The sequence below is a fragment of the Otolemur garnettii genome, unplaced genomic scaffold (genome assembly GCF_000181295.1).
Source record: "Otolemur garnettii isolate 467f Iridium unplaced genomic scaffold, OtoGar3 scaffold00070, whole genome shotgun sequence".
Taxonomy (NCBI): Eukaryota; Metazoa; Chordata; class Mammalia; order Primates; family Galagidae; genus Otolemur; species Otolemur garnettii.
In genome coordinates, this window is record NW_003852465.1 from 9,171,983 (window position 1) to 9,183,888 (window position 11,906).

General features: G+C 46.4%; 1 protein-coding gene across 2 annotated transcripts in view; it reads right to left on the reverse strand.

Annotated features, from left to right (window-relative positions):
- Positions 1-11,906, reverse strand: part of ARF3 (ADP ribosylation factor 3) — a 26,110-nt gene continuing 14,204 nt past the window's right edge. Inside the window, exons 2-6 of one of the 2 annotated variants that reach the window (XM_012807504.2) lie at positions 10,667-10,747; positions 4,751-4,992; positions 3,785-3,895; positions 3,446-3,570; positions 2,504-2,927 (exon numbers count right to left, since the gene is read on the reverse strand). In XM_012807504.2, the coding sequence (XP_012662958.1) occupies positions 2,766-2,927; positions 3,446-3,570; positions 3,785-3,895; positions 4,751-4,898 (546 nt within the window). In that variant the 5' untranslated portion in view covers positions 4,899-4,992; positions 10,667-10,747 and the 3' untranslated portion in view covers positions 2,504-2,765. Of the gene's footprint in view, positions 2,928-3,445; positions 3,571-3,784; positions 3,896-4,750; positions 4,993-10,666; positions 10,748-11,906 lie in introns of both variants that reach the window. The other variant, XM_003793594.3, reaches the window with a different exon arrangement.

Genomic DNA, 11,906 nt, shown 5'->3' on the forward strand with positions numbered 1-11,906 from the left:
AAAGCTGCATAAAACAAGTTTAATTTCCAACCAGGGTCACAGTCATCGCGTTATCCCACATTTGAGCAAGGATAGAGAAGGTGAGTTATTAAACATATACAGTCTATATTCCAGAGGAGGAAAAAAGAAGAGAAAAACCAGTTCAGAACTGCAGTTACCACTATAACACCACAAACAAACTTTGGGGGTGGAGGGAGAGGGAGTCCCCAGGAAAAAGAAAGCCGGAACTAGGAAAAGCATACAATTAAACCTACCAGAAGAGAGGGAGTGAGCAGAAATGGAATGAAACACCCAATCCCAAAAGAGTTGTTAAGTAAATGGGAATGTAGAAAGGACCACCCGTGCCAATGGCCTAGCAGCCAGGGATACTACCAAGACCACTTAATGCCCCCTGCTGGCCAAATCTGGAGCAGCACCAAGGCAACCTCAAAGGCTGCTTCCTAATACTCTCAACTTCAAATTGATCCCTGGAGTCCCGCCCCCCAAAAAGTGGGGTTTAGGGCTGAAATAAGGAAAACTCATTTGGGATTGGCATCTAACTAGGGAGGGTCAGAGAGGGAGTAAGGTAGGAGAAGAGGCAAAGTCCTCACCAAGCACAAAGATACAGAGTGGGGCATCTTAAGTAGGGAAAAACAAGGAAAAGACAAACAATAGCAGTGAATGAATTGAGAAGGCAAAGGAAAGAGCTCAGGGAAGGCGAGACTATGGGGTAGGACAAAATAAAAAGTCTGAGGAAAAAGAACAAAGAAAGTTTGTTTGTGGGGTCAGGGGAGTAAATACACTTTTAAATGAAATAGAACCGCCAACTCCCCCAAGCCCACAAACACCAACACACACACACACACACACACACACACACACACACACACAAAGGCCTAGAGAGCAAGATACCTACACACACCCACTGGTCTTAGGTAACACATCACTAAGTAACTGGCACTGAGGGAGATACCCCTGGAACCTCTCTTTCACAGTTCAATCTGGGATGGGATGAAGGGTATTGATCTGCCTGCTTGCTGTAGACAAAGGAGGCAGCAAGCCTGGACCCACAGAGTGGGGCTTGGGACACCCCTTCTGGGAAGGGGTCCTTTAGCCATGCTATGGGGGACCCTGAGCCTGACCTTAGCAGAAAAGTTATAGGCAGCTGTCTTGGAGCTCAGGGCGCAGCCAGCACACACAGGAGCCCACTGAACAGCTACGGCTTCACAGAAACCGCAGAAGTCAGGACCCAGGCCAGGACCTCAGGGACGAGCACCCCCTGCAAACAGACACAGTAGCAGCAACTTCTGAATAACTACACAATAATGCGGGGAGGACCCTGAAGCCCACTGAATCCCTCAAGCACTGACAACCACTTCAGGGTTCTATTTCCTCCACTCCAACCCCCAGATGCATTTATGGCAAACGGGCGAAGAGAGGAGGAATGGTAGGGGAAGGGACAGCAAGGATGGTCTGAGGGCCTGGAAACAACAGAAAATCTTCATACTTTAGCACATCTTGGGCTAGAAAATAAGAGATAGTTGGAGAACAGGGAAGTTGATACTGAGGTCTGCTATGTCACCCCACTCCCCCACTCCTCATCAGACCACCCAGTCAGTCCTGGTCAGGCCAGCAGGACTACTAGGGTGAAAAAACTTCTGATAAAGGATAGATGAAAACACCTAGCCCCCAAGATCAGAAGATAAGGAAGGGTACAGGAAGGCAGGAATGGTCCTATTCCGTGCCTTACCTTCTAAAAACAAAATGAAGATGAATGAAGATGGAAAACCTGAGGCCTTCTCCCTTTCCCCATGCCCTGGTAACAAAGCACATGCCATGGTCTTGCTATCCCCACCTCCTCCTCAAGCTCCTGAGGAACAGATCTAAGGATGGTGGGGGAGGATCGGATAAACACTCTGGGCTGATAAGAGTGAGTGGGTTCTTTTCTCCTTCCCAGTAACAAGGCATAGAAGAATGGCATCTCCTTGGGAACAGTCATCTAGAGATAAATGCCACCCCCTATCCCTAAGAAAGGTGGAAAGAAGGGTACAATGAAGATAGTGGTGGAGAATCCATCATCTGTCCTACCAGCCAGGATAACCTACCTTTGGAGAAGCGGGAAATCAGTCTAAGACTAGAGCAGTCCAGCCTGACCAATACCTTCCCCCCTACCTTCTTCCCTTTATCTCACTAATATGGAAGGAGCAGATGATAGGCTCCAGTGGGCAGCATCCTGGCTATAAGCCCTGAGCTGTACTCCACTCCTTCCCCCAGCCCCACATATATATCTCTCTATACATGTATTTACAGGTGCACACATGCACGCACACACAGAGAGGCCCGTGCAATTTCCATGTAGAACTGGCAGAGGGTGGTGAAGGAAAGGAAGACAAGGAGTAGGAGAGGGACTTGTGGGGACAAGGAAAGGACTCATATGCCAAGAGCACAGCAACCAGTGCCAAATGAAGCAAATGAAGAGAATACCCCACCCTGAAACCCAGAGGGTGAGAGAGGGGCCACCCCATGAAACCATAACAACCTTGTTTTTGTTTTAAATCCAATAAATTGGAATGATTCATCAACAGGACAGCAAGTGGGGACTGGTCGTGTCGGTGGACAGGGGACAGGAGGGGAGACTGGGGAGGCAAGGCTCTTGCTGGGCATGCGGACATGACACCCAGGTCCCTGGCCACACTTGCAATGGGAAGGAAGGGCTAGGGCTGGAGTGGGGGAGTCAACAGGTATGTCAGGGGTGGGTGGGGCACTCGGATAGGGCTGCCTGGCTCTCACTTCTTGTTTTTGAGCTGATTGGCCAGCCAGTCCAGGCCTTCGTACAGCCCATCCCCACTGGTGGCACAGGTGGCTTGAATGTACCAGTTGCGGTGACGCAGGGAATGCAGGCCCAGCTTGTCTGTGATCTCAGCAGCATTCATAGCATTAGGCAGATCCTGAAGCACGAGGGAGACACACAAAAAAGAAGCCTCAAGATCTCTCAAAGGCTTCTAAAGCACATAATCTATCAAAGAAATGTGCACCAGTACCTTCTCCTCCTTTATTTCAGGAAACCCACAACAAGATCCTAAAGTTTTAGTCACCCTAGAATGCCAGATCCAAGGTGCTAGAGGTCATTCAAGGTTGATAGGGAAGTGAACAGGTGATACAGACTGACTAGCAAATCAGATCTGTCTCACAGGAGGCATGAGGGCAGTTTCACTGGAGTAAACAATAAGGAAGATGAAAGAAAGTTTTGAGGTGATGTATCTACCACATCAGTTTCTGAGGACTAAAATGTGGCTCATAAAGTTGGACAGGGAATAAGAAGAGGGGCATAAACAACTGCTGTATTTCCCATAATCCAAAACTGAGAACACTGTCATAGAGGCTTCCCATACAATGAGCCCCATGGCCCATGATTCCCACAGCCAGGTTGCCCTCTCCTAAATTCAGGGGTGGGAAGAAGTCTCACCTGTTTGTTTGCAAAGACAAGGAGCACAGCATCCCGGAGCTCATCCTCAGCCAGCATCCTCATCAGCTCTTCCCGGGCCTCATTTACTCGCTCCCGATCATTGCTGTCCACAACAAATATCAACCCTAGGGAGACAGAGCATGGGCTGCACAGAGATGACAGATAATCCCCTCCCCACCACCCAAATATAATACCCTCCACATATTTGTTCCCTTTCTTCCTTTTTTCCCACCCACAGGCGCTACAGCAGGGAAAGGGTTGGCTGCCCATAGCTAAGGAGGACAGCCATGCTTTCTAACTCATACCCAACCAGCCCATGCTGCCCTGGGCAATTCATACCTTGGGTATTCTGGAAGTAGTGTCTCCAGAGGGGTCGAATCTTGTCCTGGCCACCCACATCCCACACTGTAAAGCTGATGTTCTTATACTCCACTGTTTCCACGTTGAACCCTTTGGAAAAAATAGACAATTTTAATCACACTTCTAACAGCTGGGGAAAAAAAAAGCAATTTGACCACTTGGCCTCAAACACTCAAGCAGTGCCCCAATGAATTCGGTTCTGTCCCCTCCCAGCTTTGGCCATGACACCAACAATGAAAAGAAAGCTAAGGTTTCCTCACACCTGGTAATCCTTGACCTAAAGGCCAAAATGAAAACCTAAGCGAAGAAGTCAAGGAGGATGAGAAGGGCTAGTCAGAAGGCTCACAGTTGCCTCAATAATGTGAGCCAACCTTCCCCGTTGGTTTGTTCAGTCTGTAGCGCTCCCTCCTACAAAGAAATGACTCAGCCCTACTTCTGTACCCACTCCTGGCCACCAGAGTCTGCCTTAGCTAAGATGTGAGGAAGAAAGAGAAGTGAGCTATAGTCCTAGAGCCCCAAAGGCAGAACCATCTGATGCTGATGACTGGAACCTCCATTTACACAGCAAATGTTCTCCCTCCCATAGGCAGGTCTTAACCAGGATCGGCCACCTAAGATCTAAACCCAAGCAATTTCAGGCCTCTGGCAGGCACATCAAAGCCCTTCACCTGCTTTCCAAACAACACAGAGAACAAATCAAATCTAGTGCCTGAGGGCACTTGTTGAGTGCCAGGCTGTGGAAGTTCCCGAATCAGGGAGGGCCAGGGTAGGTGGGCAAACGGCAGGCCCAGCACCTGCTAAAAACCTAAACAACCCCACTTCTTTAAACCCCACAAACTGCATCAACTTGCCTGGAAAGAAGAGGCCAGGGGAAAGAACAGGAAAAGGTCCCCTGCCCTGCCCCAGCTGATGGCATGAAAGCCCACATCCAAGCGGTGCCCTTACCAATAGTAGGGATGGTAGTAACGATCTCCCCCAGTTTCAGCTTGTACAGAATGGTGGTCTTTCCTGCAGCATCCAGGCCCACCATCAGGATGCGCATCTCCTTCTTCCCAATCAGGCTTTTGAGAAGGTTTCCAAAGATATTGCCCATGATCACAGCAGCTGTGTTTTGAAGACAGTGAGGTCCAAGTGGAGGCAGTTAAGAGTCTGGTTTTGTCCTGGTCCCTGGAATGGAGGATTTGATCCTAGGCAAAGAAAATGCAAACATGTTACCACCATTTGCTTGTCAGGACTTGATATAAATGGATCTTATCCAAGTCATGGCTAGAGTACATTCATGACAAACCAAGAGACTGAGGGGACTATGAATACCAAGACCTACTCAGATACATACTAAGCCTTTGGGAAGACAAAGCAGTGAACACTCAGGATCCTTACTCTGCCAATAATCTAACCATGACACTCTGGGCAAGTTACTTCATCTTTCCATTCCTGCACCTGTAAACGGAGGGGGTTGAACTAGATGATTTCTAGTCCCTTCAGTTCTGACATTCTACACTATACCCCAAGGCATAGCAAGATCATTAATGCCGCTCCCTCCCCCAACCTTACCCTGAGACTTCTGGAAAGGATGGGAGAGGAGGGAGTGGAATGAGGAGTGGCTCTCTGTGATTCCTGACAAGGTTCAGGCTTGCCAGGTTCTCAAGGTTTATGCTCTCAGCTCTAATCAAGAGATTCTGCCGCTTACCGTCCTGTATTTCTGCAATACCATCTTCCTTCCAACCCCAAAATAAATGAAGAAGAAATAAGAAAACAGCACTCCTAAAAGAGGCTGATCCTTTATATTCTGTGGAATGCCAGCTGCTAAAGTTGTGCCCTATTCATACAACAGTGTACTTCCCAATGAGAACTGGGAAGTGGGGTATGGAGAGGCTATATCCGTCACTCCTCAGCTTGGTAAATCCTAGGCTCACAGTGGCCCATGCAAAGAGAGTTATTCCACATGGTCATAGCTATGAGGTAGTCATCTCCTTAGTTTCCTGCTTTTTCCCTAAGCCCTTCAGTGTCCACATAGTTTCTACAGTGATTTTTTTTTTTGATAGAGTCTCACTTTGTTGCCCCCAGTACAGTACCCTCAAACTCCTGGGCTCAAGCAATTCTCCTGCCACAGCTTCCCAAGTAGCTGGGACTACAAGCACCCACTACAACACCCAGCTATTTTTTAGAGCTGGGTCTGGCTCTAGCTCAGGCTGGTTTCAAACTCGTGAGCTCAGATATCTACCCACCTCCCAGAGTGCTGGGATTACAAGTGTGAGCCACTGCATCTGGCCTTCTACAGTGATTTTAAAACCAAACTCAGGTCATGTGATTTCTTTGTTCAAAACTCTCTTGACTTGATAGCTCCCTTTCAGTAAAACGCAAAGCCCATACCATGGCTTACAAGATCCTACATGAACTATACTCTTTCTCTTATCAGATCTCCTGCCACTGTCCTGCTTACTCTACTCCAATTCTCCTAAGCTGTCCTACCTCAAAGCTTGTATACTTACTGTGTTTCCCCGAAAATAAGACACTGTCTTATATTTATTTTTTCTCGAGAAGACAGACTAGGGCTTATTTTCAGGGGATGTCTTATTTTTATTAAGTATAATACAACAAACTACATTTATTCAAATATAGTTAAGTCATCTTCTTCTGGCACCTGACAGGGGTAGCTGACCTTGTTGGTGGGGCTGGTGCTAGTGATGTATAAACTCCTTTCCCCTAACCGTTCGTAAGTGTGCAATAGGATGCCTGCGACTGCGGTTACCACGGTTACCACACACACACCTGCGCAACGGTATTCTAGTCCTCCTTACAGCTCCGTGCCAAAATGCATGGCGTGGCTATGCAGTGTATCTTCATAGCCATGCCCATCACTAGGTCTTATTATCAGGGTAGGGCTTATATTTAACAAATGCATAGAAATCCTGCTAAGGCTTATTTTTGGGGTAGGTCTTATTTTAGGGGAAACTTGGTACTATTCCCTGCGCCTGAAATGCTGCTCTTCCAGATAAGCTTCATGGATTACTCCCTCACTTCTCGCAGGTATCATACTGTTCCAATGTCACCTAACAAAGAGGCCTTCTACAACCACCTGCATAACATACACACCCCTAACTCCCTATTCCATTTATCCCATTTACTTCTCTTTGTGACATTTATCACCATCTGATACATTACATATTTACTTCTTGTTGTATAATTTTACTCCTCCTATGTTAGCTCCTTATGTGGTTAGTTCACTCTGTGTCCTGGAATAACAAGCTACTAGCACAGAGTAGTAGAACAACTGAACTAATTTTCAGTATCTTTACTAACCTCACTGGCAGCATACTCATATTGGATGCTATACCTGGTAAATAGTAGGCACTTAGCAAATAGCTGCTAAAAGGACAAAGAGGAATAAGAACAACCGTGAAGAAACAAAATGCCTATATGCCCACCCTAGCCACTGACCCCGACAGATGGAATCATGTTCATTCATTCTTTCATTCTCTCTTCTTCCCTCCCTGTCCCTATGGTCCAGGACAACCACAGAAATACATCTTTGAAATATTAATTAAGTGGGGGTTCACCCATGCCAGCCAGTTCTCTATGCCCGCAGGTGGCATGCGTCAGCAGGCAGCTTATTCAGCAATTGCCATATGCCAACTCCTGGCATTCTCTACAGAGTATGGGAACCAGAGAGTCACACACACCCCAAACCCAGCACACGAAGGAACAGGTCAAGACAGAGTGCACCCAAACACAAGAATGTGAAAGGTGGATAGAGAGGAATCCTATTTACAAGTGAAAGCACTAGGGTTTGGTGGGAGTTTAGGTGTTTTTTCAAAAACTTCTGAATTCCCACCTCCATCCCTCCACTCCCCACCACTCTTCTTAGTCTGCAGCAAATTCCACACTAGTGCAAAGGAGCCAGATCAACGGCCCCTGGAGACCAAAGTACTAGTTTGTCCAAAAAAACAGAAACAATGAGTGCTTATGGAATGTTTCATCTTCAAAGACCTCCCCAGACATCCACTAATGAGCCAGGTGGGGCGCTCCTGTAGGTTCCTGAGATGAGCCCTGCCCCTGACCCAGAGGGTTCACAACCCAGGGAGAAGGCCTGACTCAACCTTAGGGCTCAACTTCAGTCAAGTCGCCCATTAGCAGCCTTCCTACCCTTCCTGCCTCAACCCATACAGGCAGACAAAATCCCAAGGGTCCCTGAGGCAGGAGGGGACACCTGCCCAGCTAAGACCAGATCTCATCAACCTTGGCAATTTTTTTTTTTTTTTTTTTTTTTATTGAGACAGAGCCTCAAGCTGTGCCCCTGGGTAGAGTGCCATGGCATTACAGCTCACAGCAACCTCCAACTCCTGGACTCAAGCGAGTCTCCTGCCTCAGCCTCCCAAGTAGCTGGGACCACAGGCGCCCGCCACAACGCCCGGCTATTTTTTGGTTGCAGCCGTCATTGTTGTTTGGCAGGTCCGGGCTGGGGATTCGAACCCGCCACCTTAGGTGTACGTGGCTGGCGCCTTAGCCGGTTGAGCTATAGGCGCCGGGCCAACCTTGGCAATTTGTGGTAGATTTCTGCTTCTGCTACCATCACCTCCAGAAACTAAACTTTCTCTAAGTCTTCCTAGTCTCTATCCTGCCTCCTGAGGTGGCCTTTTCTTCAGCTCCAGATGACACCATGCTTTAAAAGTTTAGTATTAGGCTATGGCCCAGATTCAGAGTTGAATTTATACCACATATTTATCCCACTGTCATTCAGGACTGGAACTATTGCTGATTAAATGATTACCAACTATGAATACAGCAGTGGCTGAAAAAGATATAAGCAGCCAACACCTCTTGCCCCAGAATATGGGTATACTGTCCTTTAGTTTGCTTCCTTGCTAAGCCGTCATGCTGAAGTCTTTCTTCAAAAGCTGATCCCAGTGTTAAACATATTTCTATTTCCTGGCATGCCACACAAGACCCCTGAATGATCAGAACCCCTCATGTGGCACTTAACTACTTTGCAGAGCTGCCTCCCAATTCAACTGTATATTTCCTATAAACAAGGACTCTGTCTTTTATTTATTTTGAATCTATCCTCCCCCTCAGTGCCAACCCCACTATAGGAGTTCAAGCACACTGACTGATTTAAGCCTCATCTCAGGATGTCCCTGGCATTTCTATACAGAGTGGCCATAAAGTTCGTGTGCAATTTAAAATAGTGTGCTAAGATTTATCGTCACCCTGTATAATGCACAGATAGTTGCAAAGACATCCTGTCAATTCTCAGCCATTTCTCACACAAATCTAATCCTGGGACTGTTTTGGGAATACCAGAAATGGATTTAAAGACTAGAATGGATAAGATTTCTCTCTTTCCACTTAATATGCAATGGACTGATAGATAACTGATGAAATATCTAGTAGCTGACTGGGTGTGGTGGCTCATGCCTGTAATCCAGCACTCTGGGAGACTGAGGTGGGTGGATTGTCTGAGATCACGAGTTCCAAACCAGCCTGAGCAAATGCGAGACCCTATCTCTACTAAAAATAGAAAAACTGAGGCCAGAGGCTTGCCTGAGCCCAAGAGTTGGAGATTGCTGTAGCTGTAACACCACAGCACTCTACCCAGGGCAATAGCTTGAGACTCTGTCTCAAAAAAAAAAAACAAACCAAAAAAACCTTATCTAACACAAGCAGTCGCTGTAACCTGATTCTCTGCACCCTCAATGAATCCCCAAGAATAAAAAAAAAAAAAAGAAAGAAAGAAAAGAAAGAAATATCCAGTAGCTATCATGTATCTCCCTGGGACAGCCCAGGGCCTTGAAATTAATGAACATTATTCCTCCTCTTTAAACATAATCAGGAGTTGGCTCGGCGCCTGTGGCTCAAGCGGCTAAGTCGCCAGCCACATACACCTAGGGTGGCGGGTTCGAATCCCCAGCCTGGGCCCGCCAAACAACAATGATGGCTGCAACCAAAAAATGGCCGAGCACTGTGGTGGGCGCCTATAGTCCCAGCTACTTGGGAGGCTGAGGCAGGAGACTTGCTTGAGCCCAGGAGTTGGAGGTTGTTGTGAGCGTGATGCCATGGCACTCTACCCAGGGGGATAGCTTAAGGCTCCGGCTCAAAAAAAAAAAAAAAAAACATAATCAGGAGTTTGAATTAGATGAGCATTTCAAAGGGGATGCTGGCTTTCTCTGTCCCTGCCTGGTACCAGATAGTATGCTGTCCTACCACCAGGATAGTGGTAGCTTTCAGCTTTGTGCCATGAAAACAAATCTTTGGTTATACAGCTAATTCCCACTTTAACCATAATGCATTCCTGAAAAAGCTCCAGGAAGCAGAATGGCAAAACAAACAAAAAATCCCTTGATTATTTCTATATGTACTTTGTAGCCTATAGTTACTCTCTTTCACCACAGATGGTACTCATGTGTTGATAGGGCAAAATGCCAGGATTCCATGGGTTGTTGGGAACCAGGAATCAGGAGTTAAAACTGAAGATGAGTGCCTTACCATCTTAAAATGGAATATGGTAATACCTCTATTAACAAAGAATCTATCACAATATCCTATTTAACAGTCAGAAACTTTATTATCACAGGTCAAAATAATAATAGGAGCTCAAAAAACGTGCTCTAATACAATCTGTGTGGAATGCTGTTAGGATTTCAGTTATACACACTGGCTGATTAAGCTTCATCTGAAAGCATCCTCATTAGAGGACCACTCAGTGCCACTACCCACCCCCTCCCCCCCAGGAGAGGCAGGCTGTTGCTGTGACTGGTTGCTCAGCCATCTTGGCTTTCTTGTGTTGCAGGAACATGCTTGTCTCAATCTCCGGGTGCTTTGGGGAGTCATAGCCCAGTCCGCCACATGCACTCCCCCTACCTGATTCCAGTGACTGATCCAGACATGTACCCTGAGACACCTCTGAGGAGACTCCTGATCTGGCACCACCTCTTCCTTCCTCTTCAGGGTCCAAGGGAAGACCGGAGTAGGGTACAAGTAAAAAAAAAAAAAAGCAGCTTTGTTCCCAGATAATTTTAAAATAGAGAGATACTGCTAATGGAGACGCTATTTTTAGCAAAGATACCAAGCAGACCCACACAATTTAAGGAAACAAAAGCAGGGAATACTTGTACTTAGTTTCCTTGGTATAGCTTGCTCACTAACTGCATAAACTCCCAAGTTTTAAATCTCAAGAGCACTGAAATCAGAATATAAGAACTCCTAGATTAGTAGCTCAATGATTTCTATTGCACTTAAAATATTTCCTAAAGCCAAACAATAGCTTCTGATATGAGTTTCCATCCATTCATCAAACATTTATTGAGTATGCTGAATGAGGGATATAGACAGAAAGTTTCTGCCTTCAGAAACTCAGTCTAGTCAAAGAGAAAGACTAGTAAACAAAGGATTACAAAACGGTGTGAGGAAAATGGGTAAGCACCTAGTATTATGGGGACAGAAGGTTAGAGCCGTTAATCAAGACTAAGGGGTGAAGGATGATTCCCAAACACGATCCTGCAGTTGCACCTGAGATGACTCCTAAAGAAAGAATAGGAAGTAATCAGATAGTAAAGAAGAGGGAACGGGAGAGAAGAAATAGTATGTGCAAAGCCATAGACTTGATTTACAGACAGTACTTTTATTTAGCCAGAGCCAAGTGCAACTGGAAGGTAGGTTATTTGGATGCAGCATGTTGAGTAAAAGGAAGTGATGAGGGATGGGACTAGAGAGGTAAACAAGGACTGGATCATGAAAGGCCTAAAGGTCATGTAAGTAAAAGGATCCCATTTGAGCTTTAGATAGACCACTCTGGCAGCAGTTTCAGAAATAAACTAGACGTGGGAAAAGCTGGAGGTAGAGCAACCACTTGGGAGATACAGTGATACAGATGAGAAGTCACAGGTTCTTAACTAAAGGTGGCAATACGTAGGAGAAGACAGATTGGAAACATCAAAACAGTAGAATCCAAAGGTGATTTAATGACTGATTAAAAAGTAGGCAAGAAGACCCAAAGATGGGCTCAACGCCTATAGCTCAACCGGCTAAGGCGCCAGCCACGTACACCTAAGGTGGCGGGTTCGAATCCCCAGCCCGGACCCGCCAAACAACAATGACGGCT